The 23,506-nt window shown below is 35.7% G+C and overlaps 1 protein-coding gene across 1 annotated transcript in view; it reads right to left on the minus strand.

The window, feature by feature from the left end:
* LOC107590311 (guanine nucleotide exchange factor VAV3-like) overlaps nt 1-23,506 on the minus strand; it is a 70,881-nt gene that overhangs the window by 30,135 nt on the left and 17,240 nt on the right. Inside the window, exons 3-5 of the mRNA XM_016279019.1 lie at nt 2,105-2,163; nt 1,936-2,001; nt 601-709 (exon numbers count right to left, since the gene is read on the minus strand). Coding sequence (XP_016134505.1) covers nt 601-709; nt 1,936-2,001; nt 2,105-2,163 — 234 coding nt within the window. The remainder of the gene's footprint in view (nt 1-600; nt 710-1,935; nt 2,002-2,104; nt 2,164-23,506) is intronic.

Consider the following 23,506-nt stretch of genomic DNA (forward strand, 5'->3'; position numbering starts at 1 on the left):
CCCTAAACCCACAACTGGCCAGATGGGCAGGGACGTGAACTGAGCTGTGGACAGTCTTGCAGGCATTCTAAATAGATGCATGCACACACACACACACACAGAAAACACCTTCGCTGTTCTGTCTGCTGAGAGCCAAAAGGTTCCTGCAACAACAGGAGGATCGTGGTGGCTTCAGTTCACACACGCGATGCACATCTCCTACTCTCTGCTTTTTTATTTCTCTCTCGCCTTCATTCATATTTATTTCTAAGTCCCCTCATAGCTGGGTCATGCAGTAGACCTAACGTGTGATGGACAGAGACACACTATGAAATATTCATGGCAGTCTGCGTGAGATGTTTGTGGAAAAGGGCCAGATCAAACATACGCGACTGGATAAAGCATGCTGCTTTTCCATTATGTGGATTATACTGCCCCTACTGGAGGAATCGGGGATATATTACACTGCCCCTACTGTTGGATTTCAAACCTGTATTATGCTGCTTCTCTGTGGAAGAGTAAAACATGGACTCCACTGTAGCAAGAGAGAGTGAAACAGAGGACATTTTATGACTTGCAACCCAAACCATGTTTATATGTAAAGCATTTCAGTAAACTCACCTGCGGTTGTACCAGCTCAACCTTCATCAGGTCTTCATACACCTCTCCTCCCTCATCATCATCGTACACACAGTCATAGAGATCTTCCTCATCTTCAACGCCATTCTCACTGAGACGCACAGAGCTTTTTAGTGCTCCTCCAAAGGTTTGTTTAGTACATAAACTTTTTGGTTCCAAACCAAAGACTACAGTCAGATACAGTTAGCTTACAATAAACTGAGAGAAATGGATGGACGATGGAACAGAAAAACCCCTTAAGAGGACAGCAAGATGTGTTTAAATGCTTCCGCATATCCGATATACTGGCGAAAAAGAGAAATATAAGGAAAAAATGAAACAATAGTGGGCAACGTATAAAACGGCGCTTTGAAACGAATGTGAATTGCAAACCACAGATAATTTGGTCTCGTAAGAATATGGTGAAAAATTTGTGCATTTTGAAATCCCTGACTTTTGCAAATCTGAGCCAGGATATCTAGAGCACAGTTTGAGACATTGTTGAGATTTCTTATGAAACTTCAGGAGAATAACCTGAGGATCAAAATCTCCATTTGATCTCCGTTTAACTTCACTGCTGTTTAGGCGAAACAACTGAGACATTAAAGAGATCTGAAATGTCTTTCCTATGGGTGTGTGTTTCTACATTCAGGTCAGGTGGTGTTTTATGGGTGGTGTAGCAACTGTGATCTCATATGACAGTGTGATTCAGCTACTATTTCCCTAAATATACTGACATTCACTCACTGACTGACACACACAGTAGGAGTGGCTTATGTGGCTAGAAATGTAGTGCACTCATAATTGAGAGATCAGGAAAGTATAACACTTCTGGACTGTGGTGTGACAAAATAGCAGATCAAGTGGCACCTCAGGGCTCTTCGTGGTCCTGTAATCCTATGACCGTGTTTGTTGTTGCCTGTCTGCTGGAATAAGAGACCCTATACGTGGCAGTAGTGGGAACAAGAGGACACAGGCCAGAGGCAAAATCTGACAGTTTACGTCTGAGGCTGTTACCTTAACAGTTGTACAGCGGCAATAACCCTCGGTGTGTGTGTGTGTGTATATATACTGTATATGTCATTCTATGAATCAGTTGATTTCAACATTGTAAACATTCCATCATATAAACACTGTTTTTAAAGTGTTAGTACATTTTGATGCACCATCTCACGATTAATTAATAAATGTTAATACACTAAGCAAAACATCAACCTAAGCACTCCTATGTGCTCCAGCCTGAGGTTCCTATATCTAACAGAGAGTGTAAAGTGAGCCAAAGGTTCAAATATCAGGAGGAAGAGAAACACTGTAAGCAAAAAAAAAAAAAAGACTCACTCTATCAGATCCTCTAGATGGTTATAAATGTCCTCATCCTCAACACTCTCTTCTGTGGGAAACGCCCTAGAATAGAATGAGGGAGATGCAGAGAGAGATAAAAATATGAATTTTCATCTGCTGCACTCTTAAAATAGTTAGAATGATTCATTTCGTCTTTTTCAAATACCTTATTCCAGTCTGCTGTGCAATGTGTGTATGAGAGAGTTTGGACAGTGTGTCCATAACCTAAGAGGAAAAGACAAGAAAAATAATCATTATTTGTTAAGTAAAGGACAACAGTATACAATTAGACAGTTAGTATTGTTAACTACACTGCTACTTACTAAATAAATGGGCATGAAATATTGATTAGAGCCAACATGAAACTACCACAGATATGGGCCAATAATCAATTATACAGTTTAGCGGTCATTAAACAAAATTATTTGACCACCAAATTTCACCATTTTCAGAATTAAGCCATGTAAAAAATTATGTTCCCTATAACACAACATAAAAAGTAATACTCCAGAAACATGGTCATTTATATGCACTTACATATAAATAGGCTTATTTATTTTTCATTATAAAATACCCATCAAGTATGATATAATGAAATATGCTTGTAAATGTTAAAGATTATTATCATAATTTTTAAGGCAGACAAAAGCAGCAATGCAACATTAGTACCAGCAGGGGTCAGTGTGCATCAACATTTAAATGTCAGCCTCTGACACGAAAAGAATGAAATTCATAATTTGTGCTCTATATTACCACCAAGCAGCTCTTTATATTAACACATCAAAGCCATCAGCTTAATGCAAACAGACACAAACCTGGTCAAGCAAATATATGCACAAATACAGCACTGTTAAAAATCACCAATTAACACGCAAATATGTGCCTTTTTATAACGCACAATGTTCAGCTGTATTCAGATTTGCATTTCTATGATGAGCACATGGGTAATTTGAGCATTCAAACTCATAGCGCCCCGGGGAAGATGTGTGCAGAAATCAAATGAATACAGAGAGAGAGCATGGAACCGTCAATCTCTGAAAGAAAGAAAGTGAAAGATGCTCATCCTGTCTTTCTAGATTCAGTCTTGCAAAGAGATCTGATCCAACATTTGACCTTATATGCAACCAGCCTGACATGTTAAGGGGAAATAATTTATCATAATTCATCTGCATTGTTGGAGAACCAGTCAGCATGGCCTTTTGTGAACAAATGTGTCAGTTTTGAACCTGAAACCTTCATTTTAAGGACTTTCTGTGCATTTCCTACAAGAAAAGGCACTAAATGATGTTATCAAAACGTTTTAATGGTTGAACCTTTAGGATTTTCTTTCTTCAGTGGAACACAAAAGAAGAAGAAGTTTAAAGCAATACTTCACCCAAAAATGACAATTTGCTGAAAATGATCTCACTCTCAGGCCATCTGAGATATAGATGAGTTTGTTTCTTCATCAGAACAGATTTGGAGAAATTTAGCATTACATCACTTGCTCACCAATGGATCCTCTGCAGTGAATGGGTGCCGTCAGAATGAGAGACCAAACAGCTGATAAAAAATCACAATAATCCACAAGTAACACACACTACTCGTAAAGGCCAGAAGCAACAGTTTAAAGTTAAAACACCTGAATGATGGATTTGTTTATTACAAAAACAGCTTTTTACTTCACAAAACATAAATTAATGGACTGGAGTCGTGTGGATTACTTGTGGATTATTGCAATGTTTTTATAAGCTGTTTGGACTCTCATTCTGACGGCACCCATTCACTTCAGAGGATCCATTGTTGGGCAAGTGATGTAGTGCTACATTTCTACAAATCTGTCTCGGCAAGGAAGCAAACTCTAAATCTAAATATTGGATCATCATCTAAATCTTTAACTATGTTCACACTGTTCTTTTGCATACAATGAAGTCTAATGGTGACCAGGAGCTTTCAATCTCCAAAAATGACCACAAAAGCAGTTCATATGACTAACACACTACTTTCCAAGTCTTCTGAAATTATACAACAGCTTTTAAGCCACATGGACTGCTTTTATGGTTTTTAATTGTGCTTTCTTGTTATTTTTTGATGAGTGACAGCCCCTGGTCACATTCAGTTTCATTGTGTGCAAAAGAGCAGCACAAGCATACCGTCTAACATTTCTTGTTGTGTTTAACAAAAAAAGAAAATCATCCAGGTTTGGAACAAGATAATGTTTTTCTTCAAAAAGCAAAAACTCTTTCTGTCACCTCACTTACCCAAAAACACACGTTCGGGGAATATAAAACGGTCTGTCTATCTGTTCGTTCATGTCATATACGTTTCGTTTGGGAAATCTCAACTGGGATTTCCACCCTTCCACCCTCATATCAGCCCCTCGCTATATTGTAACACTTACGCTTCTAAAAGGAAATGGCATGATTTGTATTCGGCCTATCAGTATGTTCCACTTGGTTTGGCAGTAAACACCCTGTAAATGTAGCGTTAGGCTTTTCACAAATACTGGATGCAGACATATCAGCGCTGAAAGAAGATGTGCATGCAAACACAGGAAGTTATAATGAAGTTAAAAGAGATGAATGGTTTGTCTGGCTTCCTGTTCAGGTGAGGAGCTGTACACTATGGCTAAAACAAACTGAGAAAATCTCAATGTGCAAGTGTTAATTCTGTACAAGCATAACAACCTTTCATTGTGTTTCTCATTAAAACCGGCACAGAACAGGAAGACCAAAAATGGAGCTGGTGCAAACTAAGCAATGGTTATACTTTCACTTTCAAGAGGTAATAGACCATCAGGCCATCTCTCGTCATTGCAAAAAAATAGCACAGAGCTTTTTATGAAGTGTGCTAGGGAAAATTTGAGTGCCTGCCATTCTACATTTAGAAAAGGGAAGATGCATTGAGAGTTTAAGACAGACGGACCATTAAAATAGAACAACTGAACAAATCTATATAGAGAAAAGCCCCTTTATTTCTAGGATCTGATTGCATCTGTAAGGGCTTACATAACATGGTGAAAAAGAGGAAAGGGTGGAACTGTCTCGAACAGATGGTGTGCTTCAAAGACCCCCTGTAAACCCAGCAGAAGTGAATCAGGGTGGGTCCGCGACCTCAGACTGTTTCCTGAGGATTCCAATTACTGTGGGAACGTTTCTTTCTACGAATATTTAAGGGGTTTTCTCTGAAAAAAATCTCTCTGTTTCTTTTAAAAGTAAACAGAGATGAAAGTTTCCAGGTTGGTTTGTAGATGCAGATTCACTGGAGTGACTGAAATAAGATTTCGGTATCACTCTTAAGTGTGCTAAGTGAGTCTGTTGAAGTCTGGTTTTATATTCTTATTTATATTCTTAAAAAAAACATTGTGGCTTTTCTCCCATTTATAATTCAACACAAAGATTTCATGAGAACAGAGAACTTTTTATTCAGACTGAATCAGATCATGATTTACAAGTAATAAACATGTTAAGTTTACAACATAAACAAGTTAATATCAAAACCTATTTAGCATTTTTGGGTCTTAAAATTTAATAATATGATATAATATAATATAATATAATATAATATAATATAATATAATATAATATAATAAATGGATGAAATTTTTTTTTTAATTTTTTTAACACACACATAATGTTTTAAGTCCCAAAAAAATTTTAATGAAATATTAAAGGAAGATGAGAATGTATGAACTGATGTGTACAGGCTACTTGCTTAATAAATGGACATGAAATATTGATTAGAGAAATGACTATAGTGCATGAGAAGAAAGAGACCACATGAAACTGGGTCAATAATCAATTATACCATTTAGCAGTCATTAGACAAAAATAGTCAGTAGCAGTATTCACCATTGAAGTCCTAAAATTGTCTCTTAATATTAAATTGTTTCCTCCCCATTTTGTATTTAAATGTATGCATCATCAGGCATTGTGAACATACAAATCAGACGGACAGTCAGTGGGAAAAAAAATCTGCCTCACAATGCCAGATTTCCTGACGTCAGTTAAACTAAGTGGGCTGCAAGTTGAAGTACAAATAATTAAAACACTTCAAGGAACCGCAGTCTCCGCTGTTGAATCACAGGCACCAGGTCCAGGGAGATTTAAAATCACTGATGTCTATAAACACCATCTGATTAAAACAAATATGTCAGCCTCTAGTCAGTGAAAGGAGGTGCTTAATCTTTAGAAAATGTGGACTGTCAACATCAGAGGGTTAAACTAAATATTATATTAAGACATTATTTGGGTCTAAACACAGTTTGATTTGAGTGGTTTATTTTCTAGCAACAAAGCTAAAACAAAGCTATGTTTAAAACTAGATTTTTCATGCTAGGTAATTTTAAAAGCAAATACACCATTGAAAAGTGTCACCCATATCATCTCCCATCTATCATCAAACTGCAAGAGCATGTTTCCTGTCTGTCTCTTGTCTTGTCTTTATCGGTCTCAATCTATTCCCTGCCCTTTAATGTCTCAAGTACAGAGCATGACACAGATAAACTAATCAGGTAGTCCTTGTTTGGCATCAACAGTCCACATAAGGTCACTGGAAAGATCCATTCAAGTACAATTACAAAAGTGCAGGTGCACACACAGACATGCACAGATGCACAGGTACAAACAGTTTCATATTTACTGGACAGCCAATTAATATGCAAATATTAGAAAAGTTCTGACTCCTACTTAAAGCTATGTAAAGCATAAGAAGCATCCACACATGGGGATCTGAGTGAGTGTGAAACAGGCAGTGGGAGGGAAATTTGGATGCTTTAGTTCTAGTCCTGTCCAGATGTTCAGTACAACAGAAGAGTGAGACACTTAATATACAGCAAAACGGATACAGTTTATTTGCAATAAATAAAAGACTAAAAGTATCGTTCACTCTGGATCCTGTTTACAGTATTTTGTGGTACTCTGTGTAGATTTATTATTACTTATTTACAGAATGCATTTGCATGTGTATCATTTTTGAATCACTCTTGGACTCTACAGCCAGCTAATTAAAAGAGATGAGAATGACCATTTTGAACTGATTTTTTTTCCAAATTCCGTTACATTTTTTTTTCCAAATTCCAAATATAATTTTTCTGCATTCCTTTATTTCCATTTTAATATTTCAGGACTAAATCAATGTGATGGACATAATCAAAAAGCATGTATAATTCATTTAAATTATGACATTTTATGGATTTAATACAAATTTATTTTCAAAAACAGTGGTAATCAAATGAAGACATGAAACATTAACAATTTAATGAATCTTTTAAAATTAAGCAGATTAAACCGAGCCATTCATTCACACAGAGAAATGCAGACCTCATATCTAAATAGTCCTAACGCGATTTGACTATTGTCCAGTGCTACTTTTGAATTCCAAATTCCATGAGATTTTTATCCACAATTCCCTACGCATTTTCCACATTGTGGAAATCATAGGGCCTTACACTGTGTATAGTTTGAATGCACATTTGCCTAATGCATAAAAATAAATGTTAAATATCTTTAAGTCTTCACTAGTTCAGGTCCTTACGTGTGACAAATTAAACAGGAAGTATAAATATTCCATGTAGTCTCTCATCTCTCAGGTCAAAAAAACTGCATAAATAGTATACAAAAAAAAAAATAGTAAAATGATATTGCATAGTTAGTTTAAAGTGCAGTAATAGCATGTCACGTCAGCCTTCTAAAAGTTTATATTTTATCTACTCAAATGCATAACCTAAATACACGTATCATGTCTAAAGTCAACAGAATCAGAGCTTTATTCTCCTCCAGAAATGAAGGTTTTGCAATGATTGTGATTTTACAAAAGCTTTAAACCAATGTTTCTCAACTCCAGTCCTCAGGACTTACCTGCCAGAATGTTTCAGTTTTCCTCATCGATATCTACCACAACCAGTTTCTGCATTTACATTATTACAAGACATCGCATCTGTTTTCATCCAGTCCAACAATCATTCATCACACAGACTTAAACGTCTTGATGCTTGTTTATATTGTGCCAAATGCTTCAGCCATTTCACAACTGTCTAGTCTTTCTCATAAAACACAGGCCACAGAGAAAGTTTACATACTGTAAATATTTAAAACTAGTCTCAAAAGCCTACATCAATTTAATTGTAAAAAAAGGTGCTGTAAAACATCTCTATTCCCTGATTATATTCTCCATAATAACACTGTACTGTACTTTTACATTCAGTAAGAGTGAATGTTTAATTATGAGCCTCAATCAGATGTTAAAGTCCCCCAGCAGCCTTTGTGGTCTATTTCTGTGTCTCTGTCTAAAAGCAGACAAGTCTTTTTTCATACAGACTCAACTAAGAGACCATTATGGCTCACAGACTTTTATATCCACTCTCTTATGTCTCCCTCTTTGCGGTTTTCCTGAAGTCACGTTCTTGAAGCGTTCCTTACTTTTAGATTCCAGATCAGTGATTATGGATCACTGGAGCTCAATATAATGCCATCCAGAGATCTCAGAGGACCGCTGACTGACACTTGTATGGAAGCTGTTTCATGGGTCCTGTGACTGTCAAGGTGATCTATAACATGACAATGAAATTAATTTTTAATCCAGTTACAATTTTTTTTCCATTTTTATGCAGATTAATTATTCATTTTACTCATCTGTGCTTTCATGGCTGTACCGTAATTAAAGCAGAGCTCAGAGACAGTACATCATGCCTTATAAATAAAACCACAGCAAGTGAAAGCAGAATACACTTACAGATGTTTTAACATGAGGAATGACATGACCAGCCAGAATGAGGGATCTGTGATGACTGAAAATTAACGGCAGTTATTTGCATATTTAAAAGCACTCATTTGTTTAAGTCCATTCATAGATCTTCTTGCCATAAACAGAGTCATCTTTCTTCTATGCTTGTTGTCCACAGCCCTCAAAGCCTGTTTCAAGCTCCCATTCGATTCCTAGAAAATGTATGTGATTTCAACAAAAACACTCATCTAATGGAATAATAAAGTAGATATAACATTAACATCAACTTTCTGACTCAATGATCAGGTCAGAGTAGTTCAGATTTTGAGAAATTTAGCATTGCATCACTTACTCACCAATGGATCCTCTGCAGTGAATGGGTGCCGTCAGAATGAGAGTCTAAACAGCCAATAAAAGCATCACAATAACCTTGTGAAGCAAAAATCTGCATGTTTGTAATAAACAAACTCATCATTAAGACACTTAATTTAGAATTGTTTCGTACAAACACACAGATTTTCACTTCATTAACTGACGGAGTGGATGTTTGGATGTTACTGTGATGTTTTTATCAGCTGTTCAGACACTAATTCTGACACCCACTCACTGCAGAGGATCCATTGATGAGCAAGTGATAATACTACATTTCTCCAAATCTGTTCCGATAAATAAACTCATCTACATCTAGGATGTAGTGTGTACATTTTCAGCAAATTTTCATTTTTGGGTGAACTATTCCTTTAAGATTCATCATATTATACAACTTTTTGTTTCACAGACGAAATAAAAACGGTAGTTTTTTGGCTTTTTCACACTGATTCAGTTCCCAACAGTTCATCTGAACATCTGCAGATCAATTCCTTAGCAGGACAAAAACATAAACTTCACGAACAGAATGAAATTGACTTTCTGGCCTTTATGACTGTTTGCAATAGCACAATTTTTGGCATGTTCATCCTAATCTCTACGCCAATGTTCTAGGAGGTGAAAACAACACTGCACAGACCCAGCAAATTCCCAACAAGTCCTGAGTAATATTTCGCTGAAAACCCCAACGCTAACACTGATCTGAGCCAGGTGGATCCCACTTGAGAGGAAACAGCTGCTATTATGACCAACATAATGATCTCAGCTCATTGCTGCACTTCTTTTTATGAAAAATTAGCATTTTCGTGAAATGTGAATCAGGTTTAAACAGTATGTTATATCAGACAGCACATGTTAGTTATAATAGGGAACTTCATGAGGTCAAGATCTTTATCACAATATGAAAATAACTTAGCAACAGTATTTCTCAGTGTTTCACAACCAACTGTGACTCCTCTGTAATTCCTCAACCGTGAAGGAAGCACACAGCTTCTCCCACACTCACACACTGCCCACACATCCAAGAGGATTAGTCCTCCTGTGCTCTGAGAGCCAGCATTCTTCAGCTTCGACAAAAATAGGAACGTTATTTAAAATATGCAAAGCAAGTGGAATTTCAACTGAATATCACCTGATGACGAGATGGACTCAAAAGAGTGGCGTATAACCTGTCATGTGTTTGCTTCTGCGTTGATGACATCACTGTGCTTCAATGAACGTGACACACATTAGTTCTAAATTTCTTCAGACAGCATGAACCCTGCATTACTGGTCCATTGTTGACTGACAGCTATGCACTCTAAGAAAAGTCAGTAAAAATATGTATCCGTATTTATTTTTCACATTTGTTTTAAGTGTATTTTGAATTATACATTGCATTGTTTTGTGTTCTAGGTTTGAAGGAAATGTCCGCAAAGGTAATCTGTTGAGTTTATATCAATATTTTCAAGGCTTTATTAAGCAATATCACATGCATGTGGCAGAATCGCTGAAAAACAACATGATGGCAAGTGTGATATTCCTTTTAAAAAACAGTTCAATAAGAAGTTAAAATTGACAAACTTATATATTTACACACTATATTTGTCTGTTTTGAGTAAATGATTCACCCTGAATGAATCAGCGTTTTTGAACAAATAAACTGGTTCGGTTGAGTAAATGATTCAGTGACTTGTTTCACTCCTGAATGTATCAGCATTTTTAAACAAACCATTTGAATGAATGATTCAATGACTGATGAAGTTATGAAGTCAAGTTATGATGAAGTTATGCTAAAATATTGCGTGTATGTGTATTGTCATCCACGTTCTGTGGACTCAAAATAGTTCCTAAAAGATCTGTTTCTGGCTGCATTTCAGTCGAGTGTTTTAGGCCCTCATGAAAGTTTTACTGGAGAACTCTTTAAAAGGCCTTGGGAGAACATCTTTTCTAAAGCACACAGCTTTGTGCTTCACTGGAGCTGATGGGATCCAAACAGATGGCTCGGGGTGCGCTGGAAAAGAAAAATCTCTGCAAACAAAAATATCTCTAATTGGCTTTAAAAATGACAGCTTCAGTATAAAGCCTGGCAATGCTATGCTTGCAAGGATCAAACAGCTCATGATGGCTCCAAGCACGATTCGGCTTTTGTGTTTTTGTACCAAGCGCCCACTACTGACTGAAAAAAAATCAGTCTTTGCAGCCCACTTTGAAGAGATATGCAGCTTCAACATGATGTGTAAATAGGACACTAAGGTGGTACAAAGTGTTTGATGTTTGCAAAATCTCTACATAGGACCCTCAGCGGTTATGATGTGAGCGTTAGATGTGCTCTGCAAAAAAGCCCCATCTATAATAGCGCTGACCACAGCAAGGAACTCTACACTCCAAAACACACACCTGCCTTTCATCTTCTCAGTGAGAAACATTGAAGAGAAAGCAAGCAGCTTTAGCAGTGGTTCTGATTTTCAGGAGTTTCAGGAACATTAATTAAGATGTTCTTCTTGAAGTATAATTTGCCACAATCCTAATGTATTTTCTCAGAAATTGAGTAAAAAAGTCATAATTGTGAGATCAAAAATTTACTTTTTCTTATTCCATGGCAGGGGGGGAAAACAGAATTAAGAGATGTAAACTGAGAAACTGAAACTGAGTTCTCAGAAAAAAAGTCAGAATTGCAGGACGTAAACTCATAATTCTGAGAAAAAAGCCAGAATTGTAAGATAAAAAGTCACAATTACCTTTTATATTTTTTATTCCATGGTGAAAAAAATGATTGTGAATTATAAACTCGTACGTAAACTCTGAATTGTGAGGAAAAAAGTCAGAATTCTAAGTTTAAATCTTGCAACTCTGTTTATATCTTGCGGTTCTGACTTTTTTTCTCAGAATTGCAACAGTCAGAATTGTGAGATAAAAAGTCACTATTACCTTTTTTTATTTAGTGGCGGAAACGGGCTTCCATATAGAATAGAGAAATATTAGGTGAAACATATGTCTTCATTACATTAAAGGTAGTGTGACAGCAAACTAGTCTCATTTTTCAAGAGCCATTTTCACCTAGTGACAGTACAGTAGATGTGTTAAACACATACCCCTCCCCCTCCATCATGGGGCCCCAGGAGTCCACCACAGGAAGCATGAGTAAGCTCGCAACTCAACCTTCAGGGAACGCCATGTAATAAGAGGTCGACGAGTCAGGAAAGAGGAAGTGCTAATGCTTTCCAGCAGTTTACAGCTCTCTGCTCGGGGGCATGAGACTCTGTGACTGGGGTGAGACAGCCAAGCAGACAGAGACACAGACAGACAGAGAGACAGCCACACAACCAGGAGATCAGCTTCTGCCAGAGGCCTGATGAAAGAAAACCACCGCATGTATTTGTGGGAATACAATCATGTCATTTAAATCTTCTGCACACATAAATATGCACACTGGTACATATATAACTATATACATGCATATATACATTTAAAGGAATGTGCACAAAAAAGTGAAAAGAGAAGTGACATGTGGCCAAGTATGGTTACCCATACTAGGAATTAGTGCTCTGCATTTAACCCATCCTAAGTGCACACACACACCCAGAGCAGTGGGCACCCATTTATGCTGTGGCACCCAGGGAGCAATTGGGGGTTCAGTGCCTTGCTCAAGGAGAGAGCGCTATACATTCACTCCCCCCACCTACAATCCCTGCCGGTACGAGACTCGAACCCACAACCTTTGGGTTACGAGTCCGACTCTCTAACCATTAGGCCACGACTGTGCTGCTAGAATTGGCCTCTCCAGGGCATAGTTTAGCTAGAGTGTGGAGATCGTCAATGCGTATCTTTCTAAAGATTCTCGAGGAGAATCAGAGCACTTGACACACACCTCCTCATATAGTGTCTGTGTGTGTGGTGTGTTCTCATTCGGAGAGCCCAGCACTTCACATCACTGCGTACTCTTGACTTAACAGCAGATGTCAGATGCTGTTCCTCTCAAAGAGCTCTGACACATCCCGACATTATACCCCTCAGGCCTGAACTGCTTCTAACACCCAACTAAACAATGATTCCAGGGTACCATCATTCAGCGTAACACATCTTACATCCTGTGGTGAGATTACATGGGCTGTCTAACACCTGCTAACACCTGCACTTGTTTCCAATACAGTCTGCTGTTAGTAGATGTTGCTAAGCTATCATGATACTCTGATAAGCACAAACTAAATTAGTCAATTTCAATTAGACAGAACTATTTTTTGACACTCATTAGTACTGAATAAAATATTCAGTTAACTGAATAAATGTAAAAAACCTTGTCACTCGATGCTCGATAAACGCCACAGCCGCTCATAAACAAGAGCCTTGAAGGGCACTTCATCCCACACACGTTTGTATGCTTGTATATACAGGCTTAATTGTGCATTCAGTGTCCATATAATAATAAAAAGTAGTAAAGACAGAGACAAATAAGAGAGAGACAAGCTGGCAATGTGAGCGCAGCTATTGATTTTGATCTATTGATATTGATCTTTCTCCTTAGTGGCAGTGATATATTTAACCATGGAAATCCAATAGCAGGACAGATGCTCTGCACTTTGTCTCTTTCTGCACTCTCTCTGAGTGATTTTCTGGTCTTCTGATCTTCCTCTCTCTCCTTCAAAGCCCACGGGCACTTGACATTTGTAAAAATTCACAGATCTGATCATTATGGTGCTAAATATGATCCATCTTCACCTCAGTAACAGTGTCAGTTTATAAGCAACAACATTTATAAGAAGCCATGAGATGACCTGGTGACTGTTTAGACACAATTCCTTAAGAAATTATGTTTCCTGTTTCTCAAGTTTCCTGAACTAACTGAAATTTAGGAGAACTTCACCCATCTGTATTCAATGGGTCTAACATGCCAAGTCAGCTTGTGCATTAAAATGCAGAAGCAAATACCTAATATGTCACATTTGAACTTATTTCCATTGGTTTGTCAGCAGTTTGTGGCTAAGAATAGAACAGAAGTGCTGATGATGGGATCACATGACTAATGTATCAATAACATCATGGGATATGGCATGATGTTAGCGTAATGATGTAAGCAAATTCTCAGTTATGACATCAAATGTAAGTGCCTAAAAATTGAATAGAGTCCAAATAATTTCATTCATGAAACAAATCCTAACTTTCTAACATTTCTGAGCTAAATTAGGGGTAGCAGCTAAATAGTTGTAGTCAACATGGTTTGCATTGCAGGGTTATTATTGTTAACTAAAACTAAAACTAATTGTTATTTATTTTTTAATAAAGCTGAAATATTTAAAACATAAATATTTGATGAAAAACTTAAAACTTTATAAATGTCACATTGGCAACTAATTAAAATAAGTTTAAGCTGAAGCACTAAAATTGCTAACTAGAAATCAATAAAAAATAAAACTGAAATAAAAATAAAGTAATCCTAAATAGTAATTTAAAAAAAGACAATATAAAAAATACAAAAACATGAAATTTAAATGTATTAAAAGTTAAACTAAACTTATAAATATATATATATATATATATATATATATACAAACACACACACAAAATGTCAGTAAAAATATGTATCCGTATTTATTTTTCACATTTGTTTTAAGTGTATTTTGAATTATACATTGCATTGTTTTGTGTTCTAGGTTTGAAGGAAATGTCCGCAAAGGTAATCTGTTGAGTTTATATCAATATTTTCAAGGCTTTATTAAGCAATATCACATGCATGTGGCAGAATCGCTGAAAAACAACATGATGGCAAGTGTGATATTCCTTTTAAAAAACAGTTCAATAAGAAGTTAAAATTGACAAACTTATATATTTACACACTATATTTGTCTGTTTTGAGTAAATGATTCACCCTGAATGAATCAGCGTTTTTGAACAAATAAACTGGTTCGGTTGAGTAAATGATTCAGTGACTTGTTTCACTCCTGAATGTATCAGCATTTTTAAACAAACCATTTGAATGAATGATTCAATGACTGATGAAGTTATGAAGTCAAGTTATGATGAAGTTATGCTAAAATATTGCGTGTATGTGTATTGTCATCCACGTTCTGTGGACTCAAAATAGTTCCTAAAAGATCTGTTTCTGGCTGCATTTCAGTCGAGTGTTTTAGGCCCTCATGAAAGTTTTACTGGAGAACTCTTTAAAAGGCCTTGGGAGAACATCTTTTCTAAAGCACACAGCTTTGTGCTTCACTGGAGCTGATGGGATCCAAACAGATGGCTCGGGGTGCGCTGGAAAAGAAAAATCTCTGCAAACAAAAATATCTCTAATTGGCTTTAAAAATGACAGCTTCAGTATAAAGCCTGGCAATGCTATGCTTGCAAGGATCAAACAGCTCATGATGGCTCCAAGCACGATTCGGCTTTTGTGTTTTTGTACCAAGCGCCCACTACTGACTGAAAAAAAATCAGTCTTTGCAGCCCACTTTGAAGAGATATGCAGCTTCAACATGATGTGTAAATAGGACACTAAGGTGGTACAAAGTGTTTGATGTTTGCAAAATCTCTACATAGGACCCTCAGCGGTTATGATGTGAGCGTTAGATGTGCTCTGCAAAAAAGCCCCATCTATAATAGCGCTGACCACAGCAAGGAACTCTACACTCCAAAACACACACCTGCCTTTCATCTTCTCAGTGAGAAACATTGAAGAGAAAGCAAGCAGCTTTAGCAGTGGTTCTGATTTTCAGGAGTTTCAGGAGTTTCAGGAACATTAATTAAGATGTTCTTCTTGAAGTATAATTTGCCACAATCCTGATGTATTTTCTCAGAAATTGAGTAAAAAAGTCATAATTGTGAGATCAAAAATTTACTTTTTCTTATTCCATGGCAGGGGGGGAAAACAGAATTAAGAGATGTAAACTGAGAAACTGAAACTGAGTTCTCAGAAAAAAAGTCAGAATTGCAGGACGTAAACTCATAATTCTGAGAAAAAAGCCAGAATTGTAAGATAAAAAGTCACAATTACCTTTTATATTTTTTATTCCATGGTGAAAAAAATGATTGTGAATTATAAACTCGTACGTAAACTCTGAATTGTGAGGAAAAAAGTCAGAATTCTAAGTTTAAATCTTGCAACTCTGTTTATATCTTGCGGTTCTGACTTTTTTTCTCAGAATTGCAACAGTCAGAATTGTGAGATAAAAAGTCACTATTACCTTTTTTTATTTAGTGGCGGAAACGGGCTTCCATATAGAATAGAGAAATATTAGGTGAAACATATGTCTTCATTACATTAAAGGTAGTGTGACAGCAAACTAGTCTCATTTTTCAAGAGCCATTTTCACCTAGTGACAGTACAGTAGATGTGTTAAACACATACCCCTCCCCCTCCATCATGGGGCCCCAGGAGTCCACCACAGGAAGCATGAGTAAGCTCGCAACTCAACCTTCAGGGAACGCCATGTAATAAGAGGTCGACGAGTCAGGAAAGAGGAAGTGCTAATGCTTTCCAGCAGTTTACAGCTCTCTGCTCGGGGGCATGAGACTCTGTGACTGGGGTGAGACAGCCAAGCAGACAGAGACACAGACAGACAGAGAGACAGCCACACAACCAGGAGATCAGCTTCTGCCAGAGGCCTGATGAAAGAAAACCACCGCATGTATTTGTGGGAATACAATCATGTCATTTAAATCTTCTGCACACATAAATATGCACACTGGTACATATATAACTATATACATGCATATATACATTTAAAGGAATGTGCACAAAAAAGTGAAAAGTGAAGTGACATGTGGCCAAGTATGGTTACCCATACTAGGAATTAGTGCTCTGCATTTAACCCATCCTAAGTGCACACACACACCCAGAGCAGTGGGCACCCATTTATGCTGTGGCACCCAGGGAGCAATTGGGGGTTCAGTGCCTTGCTCAAGGAGAGAGCGCTATACATTCACTCCCCCCACCTACAATCCCTGCCGGTACGAGACTCGAACCCACAACCTTTGGGTTACGAGTCCGACTCTCTAACCATTAGGCCACGACTGTGCTGCTAGAATTGGCCTCTCCAGGGCATAGTTTAGCTAGAGTGTGGAGATCGTCAATGCGTATCTTTCTAAAGATTCTCGAGGAGAATCAGAGCACTTGACACACACCTCCTCATATAGTGTCTGTGTGTGTGGTGTGTTCTCATTCGGAGAGCCCAGCACTTCACATCACTGCGTACTCTTGACTTAACAGCAGATGTCAGATGCTGTTCCTCTCAAAGAGCTCTGACACATCCCGACATTATACCCCTCAGGCCTGAACTGCTTCTAACACCCAACTAAACAATGATTCCAGGGTACCATCATTCAGCGTAACACATCTTACATCCTGTGGTGAGATTACATGGGCTGTCTAACACCTGCTAACACCTGCACTTGTTTCCAATACAGTCTGCTGTTAGTAGATGTTGCTAAGCTATCATGATACTCTGATAAGCACAAACTAAATTAGTCAATTTCAATTAGACAGAACTATTTTTTGACACTCATTAGTACTGAATAAAATATTCAGTTAACTGAATAAATGTAAAAAACCTTGTCACTCGATGCTCGATAAACGCCACAGCCGCTCATAAACAAGAGCCTTGAAGGGCACTTCATCCCACACACGTTTGTATGCTTGTATATACAGGCTTAATTGTGCATTCAGTGTCCATATAATAATAAAAAGTAGTAAAGACAGAGACAAATAAGAGAGAGACAAGCTGGCAATGTGAGCGCAGCTATTGATTTTGATCTATTGATATTGATCTTTCTCCTTAGTGGCAGTGATATATTTAACCATGGAAATCCAATAGCAGGACAGATGCTCTGCACTTTGTCTCTTTCTGCACTCTCTCTGAGTGATTTTCTGGTCTTCTGATCTTCCTCTCTCTCCTTCAAAGCCCACGGGCACTTGACATTTGTAAAAATTCACAGATCTGATCATTATGGTGCTAAATATGATCCATCTTCACCTCAGTAACAGTGTCAGTTTATAAGCAACAACATTTATAAGAAGCCATGAGATGACCTGGTGACTGTTTAGACACAATTCCTTAAGAAATTATGTTTCCTGTTTCTCAAGTTTCCTGAACTAACTGAAATTTAGGAGAACTTCACCCATCTGTATTCAATGGGTCTAACATGCCAAGTCAGCTTGTGCATTAAAATGCAGAAGCAAATACCTAATATGTCACATTTGAACTTATTTCCATTGGTTTGTCAGCAGTTTGTGGCTAAGAATAGAACAGAAGTGCTGATGATGGGATCACATGACTAATGTATCAATAACATCATGGGATATGGCATGATGTTAGCGTAATGATGTAAGCAAATTCTCAGTTATGACATCAAATGTAAGTGCCTAAAAATTGAATAGAGTCCAAATAATTTCATTCATGAAACAAATCCTAACTTTCTAACATTTCTGAGCTAAATTAGGGGTAGCAGCTAAATAGTTGTAGTCAACATGGTTTGCATTGCAGGGTTATTATTGTTAACTAAAACTAAAACTAATTGTTATTTATTTTTTAATAAAGCTGAAATATTTAAAACATAAATATTTGATGAAAAACTTAAAACTTTATAAATGTCACATTGGCAACTAATTAAAATAAGTTTAAGCTGAAGCACTAAAATTGCTAACTAGAAATCAATAAAAAATAAAACTGAAATAAAAATAAAGTAATCCTAAATAGTAATTTAAAAAAAGACAATATAAAAAATACAAAAACATGAAATTTAAATGTATTAAAAGTTAAACTAAACTTATAAATATATATATATATATATATATATATATACAAACACACACACAAAATGTAAAAAAAAAATCCCATGATGCTCCAGGGGGACTTTCCATGAAAGGTACCTGCTAAATAGTACTTAACTTACAACACATCCATTTCATATAAGTGAAATAATACGTCCTAATTAACCATTCAGCAAAGAGTTTAAATTAAGAGTTTAAATTAAGTTTCTGCTCTGATTGGAGGATAAGAAGCATCAGATAAATGGATGAGACAGGAAGCGATTGACTAGATGGATGAATAAGAAAGGTGGATGTCTATGAATGGATTGATTTAGTTAAGCTGTCACTGTGGCTGTAAACATATAGACACATCGGTCAAGCAAGCTAACAGCCATGCAGCTCAAAAGCTTATTACTGAAGAGCAATCATTACCATCTATCAGTCAGTGAGAACTCTCGTCATCACAACAGGCAACCCGACACCACTGCATCAACAGCACAAAGAAACAGAGATGAAAATCATAAATCATTTTATTTTTCACATTTTAAAAGCAATTGTACAGCAATGAATTTTATATTAAAGACGCATATTTTTTATATGAATATTCGCACTGAAGTACCATTTGCATCCACAATATTTAAAATGCACCAAACACAAAAGAAATGTTTTACAAGCCTATTTTAAATATATATTTATTTCATTTCATTCAGTGTGTATTTTAATGAATTTAATTACATTTATACATTTACAAATACATTTAATGAAAAAAAAAAATCAATTTTCATTCAGTTCAATGAACTAATAAATGTATGTATTTTTTAACCTTTAAAAAAATTAGAAATTAATTTTGTGACATACCATATCTGTTACTTTATTTCAAACTTCCCTTTAAAATTCCTTCCAGAACATTGTGATACACACACAAAATGTAAAAAAAAAATCCCATGATGCTCCAGGGGGACTTTCCATGAAAGGTACCTGCTAAATAGTACTTAACTTACAACACATCCATTTCATATAAGTGAAATAATACGTCCTAATTAACCATTCAGCAAAGAGTTTAAATTAAGAGTTTAAATTAAGTTTCTGCTCTGATTGGAGGATAAGAAGCATCAGATAAATGGATGAGACAGGAAGCGATTGACTAGATGGATGAATAAGAAAGGTGGATGTCTATGAATGGATTGATTTAGTTAAGCTGTCACTGTGGCTGTAAACATATAGACACATCGGTCAAGCAAGCTAACAGCCATGCAGCTCAAAAGCTTATTACTGAAGAGCAATCGTTACCATCTATCAGTCAGTGAGAACTCTCGTCATCACAACAGGCAACCCGACACCACTGCATCAACAGCACAAAGAAACAGAGATGAAAATCATAAATCATTTTATTTTTCACATTTTAAAAGCAATTGTACAGCAATGAATTTTATATTAAAGACGCATATTTTTTATATGAATATTCGAACTGAAGTACCATTTGCATCCACAATATTTAAAATGCACCAAACACAAAAGAAATGTTTTACAAGCCTATTTTAAATATATATTTATTTCATTTCATTCAGTGTGTATTTTAATGAATTTAATTACATTTATACATTTACAAATACATTTAATGAAAAAAAAAATCAATTTTCATTCAGTTCAATGAACTAATAAATGTATGTATTTTTTAACCTTTAAAAAAATTAGAAATTAATTTTGTGACATACCATATCTGTTACTTTATTTCAAACTTCCCTTTAAAATTCCTTCCAGAACATTGTGATAAAACAAATGTTGGCAGAGTTGCCCGTAGCGAGTGTCAGATGAATGAAACAGATGTTTTGCCAGTCATGTGGAAAAAATTGGTGATGTCTTCTTTGCGCGTTCCACAGAGGACTGAGTGTATCCCTGTGTCTAAATGTGTGTATGAAGACTTTCTCCCTTCTGTGCTTATAAATACATACACAGAGTCCGTTTGAGATAAGAGAATCAACAGATGTGCATGTATAGCAGGCATCTGTGGACAAATCACATGACATGAGCTCTAATACATGTCTGACAGTGAACTATAGTGTCAAACCGACTAAACTCTGCACTTTATGTAATAGAAGGGTCAAAGGCACATGAGCCCTTTCAATGCACAACAAAGACATACAACATTTATTTGCCAAAATACACATTAGTGCTAACTTCGGCTTTGCAAAAAGCTTATAGGAAGCACATTTAGTTTCACAATGAAGCCACATCTATTTTTAAAGCATACTAGGATAAATGTTGAGGTGTAACACCTAAAATGTGTAACAGTTCACTCAAATGGTCGATTTTGTCGCTGCATTAGCAGTCTGCACTGAGTCCGGACACAGCAGGAGTGGCATTTTATGGTGCAGCAAGCATTAATTAAATTGAACATATACAAGTATATGAAGAGTTCAGATGCAAAAGCCTCTAAGTGCCATCTGAAATTTTCGTCTAAAATGAGTATTTTTTATCAGGCTGCTATATTTAGGTTCAGTCATTTTCATCTAATGACAATGTATAGGTCCTTTTCTATGCAATTAAAGCGAAATTACTGAACATAAATATAGGAGCCTGATAAAAATGCTCATTCACTTTTGCATCTGAACTCTTCATATGTACAAATATAATATGTAAATACGTCAAAAGTTTACATTATGTAAATAATTAATTATACATTATGTAATAGTTTGTTAAATTAATATAAAATACAATATAATCAAAAAAATAATGTATATACTCTATATATGTACTTTACTGTTGTTTTATATATATATATATATATATATATAGTTTCCATCTATTGTTCATATCATCATTCAGTCACCTGTGCCACTTGTGCACTCTGAACTGGCTCATATTTTGTACAGTTGGTTTGATCACATCATTAGAAACAAGTGTGAACAATTTTGAATCATTGTGTGTAAATGATGACAACTGTGCTTTAGTTGAGTTTAACTTTTGCCACTTGTGTTTAGCATTTTGCAGCACAAATGCATCACAGTGTGATAAGTGTTTAAGTGAATGAGAACGTGTTTAGAGTTTGGCAAAAAGAGTGCATGAGATTTGCAAATAGAGCCTAACTGCCTGAACGTGTTTAAGGTTTAGCAGAAAGAGTGCTTTATTCGACAATTTGGTTTAAGCTAGTGAGAATTTGGTTCAGAGATTAGGGTTTAGTGTTTTAGCAATTCAGAAAAACTGTAAACAGACACCTGTGTTGACTCATGACCACAGCTGTTACAAACTGATACTTTATCAGAACTCTAGATCCAGAATCTCATCAGCAGATCATGCTGTTCGACCACAAAACTCCACGGTAACTGCAAGCTATCAAAAAACCATAATACACTGAATCATACTAAAGATTTGACTCCTTGTGGTCTTTTGAATGAAAGTCAGTAATAGTAGTGAAATTAAGGCAGTATTATTTTGCATTACGATAGCAATAATTTTATTGTTCAGTACTGCTTAAAATATGATTAAACCAATAACCAATAACAATTAAACCAATCAAAATTAAAAATAAAAATCACAGATATAAACCACGTCTGTGTGTGTGTGTGTGTGTGAGAGAGAGACCATGGACCACAAAATCAAAATTGAGATTTATACAACATCTGAAAGCTGAATTAATAAGCTTTCTGTTGATGTATGGTTTGTTAGGAACGGACGATAGCAATAATTTTATTGTTCAGTACTGCTTAAAATATGATTAAACCAATAACCAATAACAATTAAACCAATCAAAATTAAAAATAAAAATCACAGATATAAACCACGTCTGTGTGTGTGTGTGTGTGTGAGAGAGAGACCATGGACCACAAAATCAGACATTAGGGTCAATTTTTTGAAATTGAGATTTATACATCATCTGAAAGCTGAATTAATAAGCTTTCTGTTGATGTATGGTTTGTTAGGATAGGATACTATTTGGCCGAGATACAACTATTTGAAAATATGGAATCTGAGGGTGCAAAAAAATCTAAATATTGAGAAAATCGCCTTTAAAGTTGTCCAAATGAAGTCCTTAGCAATGCATATTACTAATGATAATACATTTTTGATATATTTATGGTAGGAAATGTACAAAATATCTTCATGGAACATGATCTTTACTTAATATCCTAATGTTTTTTGGCATAAAAGAAAAATCTATAATTTTAATGTATACATGTATACAATGTATGCTACAAATACACTCATGCTACTTATGACTGGTTTTGTGGTCCAGGGTCACATATATATATATATAATCCTAACAAACCATACATCAATGGAAAGCCTATTTATTCAGCTTTCAGAAAAAAATGACCCTTATGACTGGTTTTGTGGTTTTGTGGTCCAGGGTCACATATATATATATATATATATATATATATATATATATATATATATGTGTGTGTGTGTGTGTGTGTGTGTGTTTAAGTTATTTATTCATAATTAACAATTAATGTTATTTATTTTTTACAATTATTTAAATGATCAATTACTTTTATTTTTTGTTTTTTTAATTTTTTAAATTATTAAACATATATATATATATTACAATTATTAATAAAACGAATTATTATTAATTAAAAAATACTATTTAAAAACTTAAGTAAATTTATCATTTTAATAAAATTCAATAAATTCAATTATTATTTCATTTGAAAAATTAACTATTTATATTCTGTATTGTTAATAAATCAACACACTAATAGTTAGTAGCCTACACTTAAATTACTGGAAATGAATCTTGCACATTTCCTTTAAAAGAAAAAAAAATGTCCGTTTTGT

The sequence above is a fragment of the Sinocyclocheilus grahami genome, unplaced genomic scaffold (genome assembly GCF_001515645.1).
Source record: "Sinocyclocheilus grahami isolate Dianchi unplaced genomic scaffold, SAMN03320097.WGS_v1.1 scaffold126.1, whole genome shotgun sequence".
In the NCBI taxonomy this organism is placed as follows: domain Eukaryota; kingdom Metazoa; phylum Chordata; class Actinopteri; order Cypriniformes; family Cyprinidae; genus Sinocyclocheilus; species Sinocyclocheilus grahami.